This window comes from Acinonyx jubatus, chromosome B2, assembly GCF_027475565.1.
Source record: "Acinonyx jubatus isolate Ajub_Pintada_27869175 chromosome B2, VMU_Ajub_asm_v1.0, whole genome shotgun sequence".
NCBI classification, from domain to species: domain Eukaryota; kingdom Metazoa; phylum Chordata; class Mammalia; order Carnivora; family Felidae; genus Acinonyx; species Acinonyx jubatus.
This window is the reverse complement of record NC_069385.1, coordinates 9731948-9748865: the sequence shown is the minus strand read 5'-3', so window position 1 is coordinate 9748865 and position 16918 is coordinate 9731948. Positions and strand designations below refer to the sequence as shown.

Here is a 16918-nt window from a genome sequence, read left to right as displayed (position 1 = left end):
CGGGCTCTGTGCTGACAGCTCAGAGCCTGGAGCCTGCTTCGGATTCTGTGTCTCCCTCTCTCTCTGCCCCTAACCCACTCATGCTCTGTCTCTCTCTGCCTCAAAAATAAATAAAAACATTAAAAAAAATTTTTTTTTAAATAAAAATAAACTATAGATATAGAATCCTTTCCTTGCAATAAAGGTTTGTCAGAGTTCCTCCAGGTGAAATGGGGAAGGACCCTTGAGCTCTTGCCCACTGGCCCTCAGAACACTTCTCTGGCACCTAAGTGGGGGCCATTCACCAGTGCCAATCAGTTTGGTAACAGTGATTCCGACCAACTCTCTCAATTTGCAGACCAAGCCTCCCAGACAAGTTAGATGGCTTGTTGATCACACAGTGGTACAATCAGCTACAGTCTTGGTGCCGGAGCCAAGAGGTCCAGGGCTCCTTCATGTATATACAGTCAGCACATATGACCTACAAGTGACACCGGGAGCCTACAGTGCTCAGCATCTTTTTCTTTGCTTCCTTTAGTCAATATACTTGTGAACACGAAAGGAAAAAGCTTCACGTTACAGTCAGCACATATGACCTACAAGTGACACCGGGAGCCTACAGTGCTCAGCATCTTTTTCTTTGCTTCCTTTAGTCAATATACTTGTGAACACGAAAGGAAAAAGCTTCACGTTTACTTCTGAGAGTAAAGGAGACTTTGCTATAGAATCCACTGGTCCTTACTATGAGAATAGTTACAAATGAACCACTTTAGGAATCCAACATTGACGCTGTATCTAAGCCTTATACTATTTCATTGTTTATATATTACTAACTCCTTCTAGAAGAAAGAGAAAAAAGGCTAGGGTTTTCATAATAAAATTCTGTCTGTGGCATCAAAAGCTAAAGCCCCTCTCCCCACCCCAGAGGGTCCACTTGTAGCCTGGACTCTGGCCCTTCCTCCCAGCCCACAGCTTCCTCTGTTACCTTTCCATCGGGCACCTCGTTCTCCAGTCGCTCAGGCTGGTGTCATACTCCACAGATATAATTCGGAGAGCAGGACAGTCTCTTGCCAACCATGTCTATATAATTAAAAGGTACAAAAGAACACATATGAATTTCCACTGCTTCAGTTATTTCCTAGTAATTGACACCTGTAACTAAAGGTCACTGTAATACGACTAATAAACATAGCATTAGAATAAAGTTTAAAGGTGACTAGAAAACCAGTTCCAACGTTTTATCTTTTTATGTCTCTGGTCACAAGGTGGCACCAATATTTATAAGCATAAGGCCAATGCAAGTTTCCAGAACATATTCTCAATTTTAATGCACTATAGCCAAAAGCAAGGAGTTCTTGGAATCCAGATCAAATTAGATTTTGGAGAGCACTTAATAGAAAGTTATGATCTCAGCACAGAGAATATGACGGTGGAAGATCTGACCTGGAACTCAGAGATACTAATTGAGTCACAGTTGTCTGTGGACCCAGGGTCTATCGTACTTCAGTGTTGCTAGAGACCAAGTGCAAACCATTCTTTGCGGGATAAGCCTCTGTGAAGGTGAGGAAGCCACGGTGGGACAAAGCCCAAGAAACTGCACGTGTGCAACAACCGTGTTCACTGAACTTTAGGTATATTCCACTGGACGCATTCATCTCAGAATTAAGGCTCTCAGAAGAAATGTCATCAAGGAAATCCAAAGTAAGAATTATTTCTTCAAAGTATTTCTGTTTTTATAATTATTAAAGTCACAGAACTAGCTAACTATTATGAATGTTATGGGTTATATTTTTAATAGGAGTGAACAAATACTGGCCCTCACCCATTTTTTAACTTAGTGAAATACTCCTTGAGAGTTATAGCCCACACCCTGATCAGAAATTACACAACAGAAGGCAGGGTGACAAGCCGAGCTGTTCAGGAATATACTACAAATGTCCCCAAGGAACAGAAAATCTGCATGGAAGAAAAATCCCAGTAGAAAGAGAAAAATAAGCAAATCACAATGAGGCCCTGACAGCTGGAGACACCAATGTGTCATGAAGAAGGTGGCCTAACCAAAGTCATCACTTCCTTACCTTAGGCCAACATGTTGTATACCTGGCATCGTCCTCTAAAATCTTTTCAGTTAAAAGCTGCTCATTGTCCTGCTGGCGCCATGTTTTGAATGCTGCTCCCATAAGGCCATGAATAAAAAGGACATCTGCTTTAATGGGCTGACTGAGGAGGAGAGAGTTTTAAAAAGAAGCAGAATAAACGCATTACTGCTTGGGAAATAATCTACACAGCACTCTGTGGATGGTGCTTAGCAAGCTTATATGACAGCAAGTAAAACCACGAAGGCAGGCCGTGTAAGCACAGGTGCGCTGAGGATCCTGTAAGGAGTCTGGGCACAGAGACACGGAGCGTGCTTGCTACTCTATAAAAGTGGACACAGATCCAGCCAGTAGACCAACCAAAGTCAACTGGAATAAGTTTGGTGACCAATGAAGCAACATATGTCATAGACTGCCCTCCAAAGAATTTCATGAGAATACTCCACAAATCAATAAAAGTATTTAAGAAATTAAGTTAGTGTAGTTTCAAATTGAGTATGCATGAGAGATTTTTTAAAACTTATCAAGGGAAATGTTTAGCAGAAATGAGATTTTAAGGTAATTTATTGTCTTTAGATAGGACATTTTTAAAAACTGGACATAGCGTATTACTTGTAAGTTATTTATAGTACCCACACAATTATGCAATACATATAAAATACATTTCCATATTATTTGTTTATAAATTGGAATTATCCAGGCAATCCATTTTTCAATTAAATGTTTTTGCTATTTTCTGAGGTATTATTTTTTTTTAATGTTTATTTATTTCAGAGAGAGAGAGAGACAGAGTGTGAGCAGGGTAGGGGCAGAGAGAGAGGGAGGCTCCAGGCAGGCTCCAGGCTCTGAGCTGTCCGCACAGAGCCTGACACAGGGCTCAAACCCACAAACCAGGAGATCATGACCTGAGCCGAAATCAGATACTTAACTGACTGAGCTACTCAGGCACTCCTCTGAGGTATTATTTTAAAGTGCCTGACAAGGAGCACCTGGATGGCTCAATTGGTTAAGGGTCTGACTCTTGATTTCAGCTCAGGTCATGATCTCAGGGTTCTGTGAGATCGAGCCCTGCGAAAGGGCTCTGCGCTGACAGCAGGGAGCCTGCTTGGGATTCTCTCTCCCCCTCTCTCAAAATAAATGAATAAAAACTTAAAAAAAAATTCTAAATAAATAAATACATAAAGTGCCTGACAAAAATCCCAGAAATATGTAAGTTTTTCATTGTGGTCCTTTCTATATTTACGATCTCAGCAATGATACAACTGGAAATGGTGACCAGATATAACCTTGAGGAGTAGGAGTCAAATTTATTACAACTTCTTCCTTCTAGTGCATGATTTTATAACTTGCATAAACTTTCTGCAGTCCTTTTGAGTTCTAGAACCAGACTAATAGGATTGCCTGCATAGAGTGTCCTATCTCCTTCCATGCAAACCAACCTCTACAATCCTAATCAGCTATTAACTCAGATCTCCAAGAACCCAGCAGTGAAACAAACAACCCACATTACAAAACTCAAGCAGGCCACACTCCAAGAGGTGAACACTATCTTACTGAAGGTCGGCCCTTGGTGTAAAATCACGCTGGTAATTTAGCCAGTTCCATACTTTCATGACAGCCTGCAATTCTTCTGAGGTTATTATGGACAAGTGGAGTCAGTATATAAGGTTATCAGGATTATCTGTAAGGCATTTAACATCTAAATTACGCAGAAATAAAATAAAAAGATAAGCCCTCTAGGCTTTACCTCCCCACAGGAGACAAAGCGACACCATTTGCTTTCTTACCTTGTGCGATACTGGGGGTGTAGTACGTACACGCCGTCCTGGTATTTTTCTCGCATGGTCTCTCGGTCTAGATTAGCCAGGGTTCTGGCGGCATGTGAGGCCTCCATTATGCGGGGAGACTTCATTGCTTCTGCCAGTATAGAAACCCAACCTGGTGAGAAGAACAAGCTCCTAAATGCCAACGCTACTCCATCTCAGACTATGAGTGGTTTCTGGCTGAAAATAACAGGAGAAAGGCAGACTCCAGCATCTGTCTCACAGAAAAGAACGACTACTCCAACTCCATTTTGCCCTCTGGGTCCCACAGCATGTCATGTCCCAAGCCAGGTACCCTCTCCTCTATAGGAGGTCTCAAAGAAGGTAGGGGTTTAAGAGCCATTTTCTTTATTTAGAAAATCTAACAAAAGTTGCAATTACTAAGAAAATAGGGTATTTTGCTTTCAGCAAGAATTATTAAACTCAGTAATTTTAATACCAGTTATTTCATCCTGATTGTCAGTCACATTAGCAGTGTTTAACACACATAAGAAATGATTTCTTTATAATGAGCTTGCTTAGAAATAACAAGTATTGGCAATGATGTGGAAAAAAAAGGAACCTTGGTGGGAATGTGAGCTGGTATAGCCAATGTGGACAACAGTACGAAGGTTCATCAAAAAATTAAAAATAGAATTACCATAGGATCTAGTAATTCCTCTACTGGGTATTTACCCAAATGAAACAAAAACACTAATTCAAAAAGACATAGGTCCCCCTATGTATACTGAATTATTTATAATATGGAAGAGCAAGATATGGAAACAACTCAAGTGTCCATCCACAGATAAGTGGATAAAGAAGATGTGGTATATATGCAGAATATTGCCTAGCCTTAAAAAAAAAAAAAAAAAAAGGAATCTTGCCATTTGCAATGACATGGCTGCAGTAAGAGGGTATCCTGCTAATTGAAATAAGTCAGAGACAAATACTATATGATTTCACTCATATGTGAAATTTAAGAAACGAAAACAGAAAAAAGAGACAAACTAAAAAAAAAGACTTAGCTATAGAGAACTGATGGTTGCCAGAGGGGAGGGTGTGGGGGGATGGGAGAAACAGGTGAAGGGGATAAAGAGGACACTTATCATAAGCACTGAGTAACGTACAATGGGTGAATCATATTGTACACCTGAAACTAATATAACACTGTACATTAGGTTTCAATTTAAAAAAAGAATATTAAAAAAGTAATAGTGCTTGATATATGAAAGTCTGTAAAACATGGGGTTCAGGAAGGAAACGTTTTTTTCTCAGCTCAGAGATTCACAGTATTTGACAGCTATTTGACTTCTCAATGACCTTTTTTTTTGTTAACTCTACCCCTGACATAGGGCTCAAACTCAAGACCCAGAGATCAAGAGTTGGCTCCAGCAACTGGGCCAGCCAGGTGCCCCTAATATATACATGCTATATACTTTATAATGCACTTTTTTCTTCAACAACATAGGATTATACTACAATATGGCTACAGTATGGGTTGTTTTTTAAGTTTATTTATTTAGGTAATCTCTATACCCAACGTGGGGCTTAAACTCACAACCTGGAGATCAAGAGTTACATGCTGTACTGACCGAACCAGCCAGGTGCCCCCAAAACATTAGTTTTTAAAGAGACACAAATCCATACTATGTGCAATATGGCTTCATTTATTTTTCGTGTTTTTGGAACTTAAAACATGACACTTTTTGCACATAAATATGTATGGAAGTGCATGTAAACACACGCCCACGCATGCACACACACACACCTATAAAGGCACCTAGTTTGGTGCCTAGTCATCACCTCATAGGAGAGAGTTGGGTTGGGGAGGGCTCCGTAAAAAGGTGGGTTTAACTTTTTTGCTCTATGTTCTCTGAAGTTATTTACCAGGAGAATCTATTCACATGTTATTTATATAACTTGAAATAATACAACATGGACCTTGAGGGAAGAGAGATTTGGGCTTAAAATTTCTGTCCCCTACTGCTGCTGTGGAACCTCAGTCAAGTTACTTGGGCTGGAAGAAGGTTCTAATAAATAAATCCAAATAAAAACTGCACATACCAAGCCCAGCAGGCACTCAGCTGTCCCCATGTCCTCCTCCCACACTCCGTGGCAAAAGTGTTAAGGATCAGTGTGATGATAGGAGGCCAGTATTTAATAACCCAAAAGAAGTCTCAGACCGAATCATCATTTTTTAACAATATTCAAATTTGTAACATTAAAAAAAAGTGTCCCTTCAAAATGTTCTAAAGAATGCTTTATAATAACAATATAAGAATGTTTTGAAATTCTACCTATAGAGATACACAGGTATATTACTGGTATACATTCAAAAAGATGGCTTTATTTTTAACGGAGTCCCAAGAAAGGAAACGCAACAGAAAACAAGGTGCAAGCCATTTCTATGGCTTTTTTTAGTTGACAAAGTATTTTCACAATGCCTGAGATGCTTCACCTTTTATAAAACATCAAATGCCTCTTGGAAAACTTGTGTCTTTAAGATTCAATTCTTCTAAATTCTGTAACATCTGAATACATGTTCATTATAAAAAGCAATTGTTTAAAAACAGCACTTAATAGCGGGAAATCAACATGGCGGAAAAGTAGGGGGACCCAAAGTTCCCTCGTCCCTCAAACACAGCAGCGTTGAGACCAAAGGACTTTGAATTCCAAGAGTCTGGGCTGCAGAGTGACAGATCCATCTCCAGGGGCCCATGGGGACAACCTGGCAGGCCACAGGTGCATGATAGAGAACTGAGAGAGATGACAAAACAGGCAGGTAGGCATGGATGGGAGGGATCCCCTTCTGCAGAAGAGAGTCTGGGGAAGTGTAGGACTGTATCCAGACAAGAGAAAAACCACAGACCAGGATGGACAAAGATCCAATCTCTAACTGCGGGGCTTTCTCAGGACTGGGGCCAGCTGCCCTGTTTGTGCAACTGGGGAGAAGGGGAGCCAGCCCTTGGCTCGGTACCTAGTTCGGAGGCACAGTCCACAGTGGGAGAAAGCAATCCCCTCCCTGGAGTGCTGTGGGAAGACGGTATATAAATAACCATTTAAAGGACAAAGACTGCCTGTGCCCGCCAGTCAGAGGCCATATATTGGACAGATCATCTAGGCAGAAAATCAATAATGAAATAATGGTCCTGAATGATACACTGGACCAGATGGACTTAACAGATATATTCAAAACTTTTCATTCTAAAGCAGAAGAATACACATTCTTCTCAAGGGCACATGGAACATTCTCCAAGATAGATCACATACTGGGTCAAAACACAACCCTCAATAAATGTAAAGGAATTGAGATCATACCATGCACATTTTCAGATCACACTGCTATGAAACTTGAAATCAACTAAAGGAAAAAGTTTGGAAAACCTGCAAATGCATGGAGGTTAAAGAACACCCTACTAAAGAATGAATGGGTCAACCAGGCAATTAAAGAAGAAATTAAAAAATATAGGGAAACAAATGAAAATGAAAACATGACAGCACAAACCCTTTGGGACGCAGCAAAGGCAGTCCTAAGAGGAAAATACATTGCAATCCAATCCTATCTCAAGAAACAAGAAAAATCCCAAATACAAAATCTAATAGCACAACTAAAGGAAGTAGAAGCAGAACAGCAAAGAAACCCCAAGACCAGAAGAAGAGAAATAATAAAGATAAGAGCAGAAATAAACAATATAGAATCCAAAAAACAGTAGAACAGATCAATGAAACTAAGAGCTGGTTTTTGGAAAAAATAAACAAAATTGATAAACCCCTAGCCAGACGTCTCAAAAAGAAAAGAGAGAGGACCCAAATAGATAAAATCACGAATGGAAATGGACTTATCAGAACCAATCCCCTAGAAATACAATTATCAGAGAATACTATGAAAAATTATATGCCAGCAAACTGGACAACCTGGAAGAAATGGACAAATTCCTAGACACCCATACACTACCAAAACTCAAACGGGAAGAAATAGAAAATTTGAACAGACCCATAAGTAGTGAAGAAATTGAATCAATCAGTTATCAAAAATCTTCTAACAAATAAGAGTCGTGGGCCAGATGACTTCCCAGGGGAATTCTACCAGACATTTAAAGCAGAGTTAATACCTATCCTTCTCAAGCTGTTCCAAAAAACAGAAATGGAAGGAAAACTTCCAGACTCATTCTATGAAGCCAGCATTACTTTCATTCCCAAACCAGACAGAGACCCCACAAAAAAGGAGAATTACAGGCCAATATCCCTGATGAACACAGATGCAAAAATTCTCAACAAGATACTAGCAAATTGAATTCAATAGCACATAAAAAGAATTATTCACCATAATCAAGTGGGATTCATTCCCAGGCTGCAGGGCTGATTCAATGCTCGCAAATCAATGTGATACGTCACATTAATAAAAGAAAGGATAAGGACCATATGATCCTGTCAATCGATGCAGAAAAAGCATTTGACAAAATACAGCATCCTTTCTTAATAAAAACCCTCAAGAATGTCGGGATAGAAGGAACATACCTAAGCATCATAAAAGCCATATATTAAAAGCCCACAGCTAATATCATCCTCAGTAGGAAAAAACTGAGAGCTTTCCTCCTGAAATGAGGAACACAGCAGGGATGTCCACTCTCACCACTGTTGTTTAACATAGTGTTGGAAATCCTAGCATCAGCAATCAGACAACAAAATGAAATCAAAGGCATCAAAATTGGCAAAGAAAAAGTCAAACTTTCACTTTTTGCAGACGACATGATACTCTACATGGAAAACCCAAAAGACTCCACCGAAAGGCTGCTAGAACTGATACCATGAATTCAGCAAAGTCGCAGGGTACAAAATCAATATACATTAATCAGTTGCATTTCTATACACCAATAAAGAAGCAACAGAAAGAGAAATCAAGAAATTGATCCCATTTACAATTGCACCAAGAACCATAAAATACCTAGAAATGAACCTAACCAAAGATGTAAAAGATCTGTATGCTGAAAACTATAGAAAACTTATGATGGAAATTGAAGACGAGACAAAGAAATGGAAAAACATTCCATGCTCATGGATTGGAAGAATACTGTTAAAATGTCAATACTACCCAAAGCAATCTACACATTCAATGCATTCCCAATCAAAATTGCACTGACATTCTTCTCAAAGCTAGAACAAACAATCCTAAAATTTGTATGGAACCACAAAAGACCCCGAATAGCCAAAGTAATATTGAAAAAGAAAACCAAAGCGGGAGGCACCATAATCCCAGACTTTAGCCTCTACTACAAAGCTGTAATCATGAAGGCAGTATAGTATTGGCACAAAAACAGACACATCGACAAATGAGATAGAATAGAGAACCCAGAATTGGACCCACAAATGTATGGCCAACTAATCTTTGACAAAGCAGGAAAGAATATCCAATGGAAAAAAAGACAGTCTCTTTAGCAAATGGTGCTGGGAGAACTGGACACCAAAACACAGAAGAATGAAACTGGACCACTTTCTTACACCATTCACAAAAATAAACTCAAAATGGATGAAAGACCTGAATGTGAGACAGGAAACCATCAAAACCCTAGAGGAGAAAGCAGGAAAAAAATATCTCTGAGCTCAGCCACAGCAATTTCTTGCTTGACACATCTCCAAAAGCAAGGGAATTAAAAGAAAAAAATGAACTATTGGGACCTCATCAAGATAAAACGCTTCTGTACTGCAAAGGAAACAATCAACAAAACTAAAACGCAACCAACGAAATGGGAAAAGATACTTGTAAATGACATATTGGATAAAGGGTTAGTATCCAAAATCTAGAAAGAATTTACCAAACTCAACACCCAAAAAACAAATAATCCAGTGAAGAAATGGGCAGAAGACATGACTAGACACTTTTTCAAAGAAGACATCCAGATGGCCAACAGACACATGAAAAGATGCTTGACGTCACTCCTCATCGGGGAAATACAAATCAAAACCACACTGAGATAGCCCCTCACACTGGTCAGAGTGGCTAAAATTAAAAACTCAGGAAACAACAGATGCTGGCGAGGATGTGGAAAAACGGGAACCCTCTTGCACCGTTGGTGGGAATGCAAACTGGTACAGCTGCTCTGGAAAACAGTGTAGAGGTTCCTCAAAAAGTTAAAAATAGACCTACCCTATGACCCAGCAGTAGCACTGCTAGGAATTCACCCAAGGGATACAGGAGTTCTGATGCATAGGGGCACATGTACCCCAATGTTTATAGCAGTACTTTCAACAATAGCCAAACTATGGAAAGAGCCTAAATGTCTATCAACTGATGAATCAATAAAGAAGATGTGGTTGATATATACAATGGAATAATACTTGGCAATGAGAATGAAATCCTGCCATTTGCAGCAACATGGATGGAACTGGAGGGTATTATGCTAAGTCAGTCAGAGAAAGATAGATATCATATGTTTTCACTCATATGTGGATCTTGAGAAACTTAACAGAAGACCATGGGGGAGGGGAAGGGGAAAAAATAGTTACAGAGAGGGAGGGAGGCAAACCATAGGAGACTCTTAAACAACTGAGGGTTGATGGGGGGGGGGAGGGAAAATGGGTGATGGGCATTGAGGAGGGCACTTGTTGGGATGAGCACTGGGTGTTGTGGAAGCGATGAACCACGGGAATCTACCCCAAAAACCAAGAGCACACTTTACACACTGTATGTTAGCCAATTTGATAAATAATAAATTTGACAAATTAACAAATTATATTTAAAAAATAGCACTTAATAATCAAATTCCCACTCTAGCACTCCCATCATTTCCCAGTTCCATGTATATCCTCAGAAGTAACCACAGTTAAAAGTTTGGTGGACACCCTTCCAAACCTTTTTAAAAAATTCAGTCGCATACCTATCATTTATACACATACACTGTGGCTCTACATGCATTTTTTTTTCCTAAATGGAATCTGACTATTCCTACTGTTCCATGACTTGATCGTGTACTTCAGCAATGTGTCTTGGAATGCTCTCCATATACATCAGCTTTACTCTTTTTAACTATAGCATTTAACATGGATGGAATATACCACTGTTTATTTAACCATTATTCCTACTGGCAGACATTTGGGTTGTTTCCATTTTTTCCATACTGCAAACAACTGTCTGATAAACATTTTTATATACAAATCTTCAATAACACTCATGAGTATTTAGGTAGGAGAGTCCTTGTAGTATTATTACTATTTCAAATGGTATATACATTCTTTTAATAGGTACTACTAAGTACCCATCAAAAAACTGAATCAATTTACATCCCCACCAACAATGTAACAGAGGAGCAGTTTTCACACACCTTCACCAGCAGTGGATATTATCAACATCTTTTTAACTTTTGTAAATCTGGATGGTAAAAAGCTACAGATCTGTGGGGTACCTGGGTGGTGCAGCTGGTTAAGTGTCCAACTCTTGATTTCAACCCAGGTCATGATCTCACAGTTTGTGGGACTGAACCCCACATCGGGCTCTGTGTCGACAGTGTGGAGCCTGCTTGGGATTCTCTCTCTCCCTTTCTCTCTCTGCCTATCCACCATCGCAGGCACTCTCTTTCTCTCTCTGAAATAAACTTAAAAAGAAGTTACAGACCTGATACTATTAAGATTTACAGGGGCGCCTGGGTGGCTCAGCCGATTGAGCGACTGACTTCAGCTCAGGTCATGATCTCACGGTTTGTGAGTTCAAGCCCCGCGTCGGGCTCTGTGCTGACAGCTCAGAGCCTGGAGCCTGCTTCTGACTCTGTATCTCCCTCTTCTCTCTGCCCACTCATGCTCTGTCTCTGTCTCAGAAATAAACAACAACAACAAAAAAGATTTACACACACGCGCGCGCGTGCACACACATACACACACGAACAGGTAAAGCTACAGGTACCTCAAGAAAAAATAAAACAGGGTAGGGCAGCAGAATTCAAACTGAAATATTCAGAAATAATGGGAGCTGAGCAAAAAGAAGTACAGATAATTCTTTGAAAGGTTTAGACATAAAATGGAAGAGTAGAAGAGAGGCTGAAAAACCAGGGGGATGTGGTACTGAGACTAGTTTGTCACATTGCCCCCTAATGTGTGTTGATTGGAAGGGTCCTGTTGAGAGGGAGCTGCTGACCACATAGACGAGAAAGGCTAGCAATTCCTGAGACAGTGAAAGGAGCCAGGAGCCAGGCACAGTTAGAGGTCTCCTAAGAGATGTCCCTTCTCCTATTTTCAAGAGCAGAAAAGGAGAAGGCGGGTTTGGTTTTGGTAGTGGGAAACTGAGGGACAATTCCTTTCAGGGTTTCAGCAGTCTCACTGAAGTAGGAGAGGTCCTCTGCCAAGAGGGATAGAGCATATGAACGGGTTGAGGAAGGTGGAGGGGGCTTAAATAGGTATTGCTAAGCATATTAAGGCCTGCTGAGCGATACTGAAGATGACGACCCATCTGCCATGAGTCTATGCTCAGCCACAGAAGAAGCAGACAGTAGGCTTTATCTAGTGTTGGGGTCTTGAGCAAGGGTGTGCTGAAAGAAGGGGAGGGGAGTTCCGGGGCACTGAAGAGTGTGTTACGGAAATGACAGACCACGGAGCATGGATATGCTGGCTCAGGAGTGAGGTGAAGAAGAAAGAGGACTGATGGGCTGGGAGAAAATAAAGGGGTCAGGGAGACAGACTCCTGGAGAGAAGAAAAACAGTCCCTGTGGCAGCAGGTGCAAACACAGGCTTGAACGAGAGGAAGTAGTGCTCAGAAGTGAGTCACTGGCTTGTTAAGTGCAGCGGTTTCAGGCAATGACAAGGACAAGGTGTGGCACAGGAACAGAGTGCTAGACAATCAAGAGCAGAGAAGGAAGTCGACAGAGATGAGAAGGGCAAGGGACTGAGAGACCAAGGCGTTTAGTGGACTGTCCAGTACAAGTTGACATCACCAGAGAGGACTGAGGACTTGGGGTAGAGCCAAGTGTCAGTTATGAGAAGAGTGTGGGTTTGTTTTTTTAATAAAATACTGATTTGATCAAGGCTCTATACCATTAAAGAAACTGAAGATAAGTCAATGGAAATTATCCAAAGTAAGACACAGAGAGGAAAAAAAAATATCTGAAAAGAAATCAACAGATTCCCAATGACCTATGGAACAGAATCAAGAGGTCTCATATATATACTGAGGCCCCAAAAGGAGAATAGACCAAAAAGGGACAAAAAATATATATATATATTTTAAGATGCACTGGTTGGAAATTTTCCAAATCTGATCAAAAACATCAACCCACAGATTCAGTCAGCTCAGTGGAAGCATAAATATAAAAAAAGAACCGAGCACTTCAGAGTCAAACTGCTAAAAACCAAACATAAAAACTTCAAAGAAGCCAGAGGAAAAATGACAAGTTACATACAGGAGAATGAAAATGGGAATGAGAGACTTCTCATCAGACAGTGGTAGTTAGGAGAGAATGGAATGACATTTTTAAAGTGCTGACAGAAAAAATAACATACTGCCAACAAATAATTCTTTATCCATGGAAAATCTCTTTCCTGGGATAATAAAATAGAGGCGAAGTAAAAGACTTTCAGAAAATGAAAGGTGAGAGAATTTGTCCAGCACACCCCGGTCTTTAGGCTGTAGGGAAATTGTATCAGATGTAAATGTAGGAAAAGAAGGAAGAGAGCGGACTACTATAAATGTGTAAATAAACAAAAATCACTTTCTTTTTTTCTTATAGTCTTGGACTCTTAAAAAATAACAACAATGTATCACAAAGTCTGTAACATAATGGAGGAGTAAAATATATTAAGACAATACCAGAAAGGACGGCAAGAGGTGGGAAGTGAACTATACTGTTGTAAGAATCTCACACTATAGATAAAGTGGTATCATATTAATTCAAGACAGACTGTGATAAGGATACCATCAAGTAAAAAAACACACAAATAATAATATATAAAAAGCAGAAACAGGAGAAAGAACAGAAGGTAAAAGATATTCAAGTAACCCAAAAAAGTCAGTAAACAAGAAAAAAAGGAAACAATACTCATAAATACATTAGAGGTAACGAGACAAAACACCCCTATTAAAAAAGATCAAGCCGGATTTAAAAAAAGATGCACCTCTATGCTGTCTATAAAAGATGTACTTACTTTTAAAGTCACAGAGAGATGCCTGGGTGGCTCAGTCAGTTGAGTGGCCGACTTCAGCTCAGGTCATGATCTCAGGGTTCGTGAGTTCGAGCCCCTCACTGGGCTGTGTGCTGACAGTTCAGAGCCTGGAGCCTGCTTCAGATTCTATGTCTCCCTCGCTCTCTGCCCCTCCCCCACTCACACTCTGTCTCTCTCTCTCGCTCAAAAATAAACATTTAAAATATTAAAAAAAAATAAAGTCACAGAAAAATGAACGCAAAAGAAGGGGAAAAGGAAAAGATAAAAGATAGGGCTGCAAACAGCAAGCATAGGAAAAAGCCAGAGTGATCATCTGGGAAATGAAAATCAAAACCACAATAAGGTATCACCTCATACCAGTCAGAATGGCTAGAATCAAAAAGACAAGAAATAACAAGCATTGGTGAGGATGTGGGGAAAAAAGGAACCTTCATGTACTGTTGGCGGGAACGTAAACTGATGCAGCCACTGTTGAAAACAATATGGAGGTTACTAAAAAATTAAAAACAGAAATACCATATAACCCTTTAATTCCACTACTGGGTACTTATCCAGAGAAAATGAAAAAACTAATTCAAAAAAATACAAGCACCCTTGTTTACTGCAGCATTATTTACAATAGCCAAGATATGGAAAAAACCAGAATACATCAGCAGGTAAATGGATAAAGAAGAAGGGGTGTGTGTGTGTGTGTATGTGTGTGTGTGATCGACTATCACTCAGCCATAAAAAAGAATGAGATCTTTCCATTTGTGATATCATAAATAGACCTAGAGAGTGTTATGTTAAGCGAAATAATAGTCAGAAAGTGAAACACAAATACCATATGTTTCACTTATATGTGAAATCTAAAAAACAAAAACCAAAAACTCTCATAGAAACAGACCCATAAATACAGAGAACAAACTAGCAGTTGCCAGACGAGAGGAGGATGGGGGGATGAGCAAAATACATGAAGGAGATGAAGAAGTAAAAACTTCCAGGTATAAAATAAATCAGTCACAGGGACAAAAAGAACAGCATAGGAAATATGGCCAATGATATTATAATAATGTTGTATGGTAACAGATGATTACACTTACAATGGTGAGCACTGTGTAATGTATAAAATTGTAGAATCACTATGTTGTACACCTGAAACTAACATAATACTGTATGTCAACTATACTTCAATAACAAAATTTTTTAATTGTTCTTGGTTTGAGAGAGAGAGAGAGAGCGCATGTGCGAGCAGGAGAGAGGGGCAGAGAGGGAGAGAATCTCTTGTGGGGCTCGATCCCACAACCCTGGGATCATGACCTGAGCCAAAATCAAGACACAGATGCTCAACCAAGTGAGCCATCCAGGCACCCCAATAACAAAATTTTTTTAAAAAGAAAAAGCCAGTGTGGCTATTTTGATACCAGGTAAAGTAGACTTAAGGAAAAGGAGTGTCACCAGTGGTAGAGACATCACTTAATAATAAAAAATGAATAATTTGCTAGGAAGAAAAACCTGGTAGAACTACAAGGAAAACAGACATTCAGAATTATAGTTCAACACATCTCTCAGTAATTCACTGAGAACGAGACCAAGCTCAATGAAGATCCAGAGAAGATTTGAGCAATGCTATGGCTTCATTGTTACATACAGAACACTTCGCCAACAGCTACAAAACACTCATTCTTTCCAAGCGCACACAGAACATGCATCACGACAGACCACAAAACAGGCTATCAAATAAGTCTCAGTAAACTTCCAAAGACTAAACTCTTACAGGGTATGTTCTCTGAACACATGGACTATTAAATGAGAAATCACGGACATATGATATGTAGAAAATCCTTAATACTTATAAACTATGCAGCACATTTTTAAGTAACCCATGAGACAAAGCAAAAAATCACAAGAAAAAGTAGAAAATATTTCAAACTGAATAATGATGAAAATACAGTATATTCAAAATTTGAGGGACCCATCTAAAACAAGTTAGAGGAAATTTACAGCTTTAAATACTCGTATTAAAAAATAATTGTAGTGATTTGAAAACATGTCTTCAAATGCTTTGACACTATTGTCCATCAAGAGGTCATGAGTCTAAACCCCTTCCGGAGCCCTTCCTCTTGAATATGAGCTAGCCTTAGTGAGTAGGTCAGAAATTACTCCCAATGCTTGCTTATAAGAGGCAAAAAAGAGCGTATGCCTGGTCCTCTCTTGAGACATTTGCTGTTGAAACCTAGCCACCATGCTTTAAGAAACCCCAAGCTGCACAGAGAGGCGCATGTAGGAAGGAGCCAATGTCCCCAGCCCCAGCTGGGCTCCTACCTGACAGCCAGTACCAGTATGCAAGCCACGTGAGGGACAATCATGAAAGTGTACCCTCCATCCCGCAGCCGAGCTGCCCCAGTTAGTGCTGCATGAAGCCACAGAGGCTGGCCGAAGTTTCAGATTCACAAGGAAAATATAGGACTACTATTTTAACCAATGAATTTTGTGTTTGATACACAGTAACAGATGTCTGAAACAAGAAGAGGTTAAAATTAGGATCTGAGTTTCTACCTTAAGCACCTAAAAAAGTGGAGCAAATAAAGCCCATAGGAAGTGGTTCTTTATAGAAAAAGTTTGCTGATCCCTAAATGAGACTTCATCAAATTAAAAACTCTTATTGATCAAAACACTCTTAAATGTAAACAAACAAAAAAAAATAGAGACTGACACAAGAAAAAACGTAAACTCAGTCTCTAACAACTATGAGCATATGCATGTATATGTGCGCATATGAATGCACACTTGTGTGTGTCCTGATATTTACCACCTTGCTTTTTCCACTGACAGAGCCAAGAAGCGAAGACACTCCGGGAACAATAAGCACACCGAGCACCCAGATCCTGGTCTCTAAAAATCAATGTGCACTTC

At 39.8% G+C, this 16918-nt stretch overlaps 1 protein-coding gene across 2 annotated transcripts in view; it reads right to left on the bottom strand.

Moving 5' to 3' along the window:
* SERAC1 (serine active site containing 1) overlaps positions 1 to 16918 on the bottom strand; it is a 66588-nt gene that overhangs the window by 6769 nt on the left and 42901 nt on the right. For both annotated transcript variants that reach the window (XM_027056545.2, XM_027056547.2), the window contains 3 exons: positions 3863 to 4013; positions 2058 to 2199; positions 965 to 1059 (listed from right to left, as the gene is read on the bottom strand). In XM_027056545.2, the coding sequence (XP_026912346.1) occupies positions 965 to 1059; positions 2058 to 2199; positions 3863 to 4013 (388 nt within the window). The remainder of the gene's footprint in view (positions 1 to 964; positions 1060 to 2057; positions 2200 to 3862; positions 4014 to 16918) is intronic.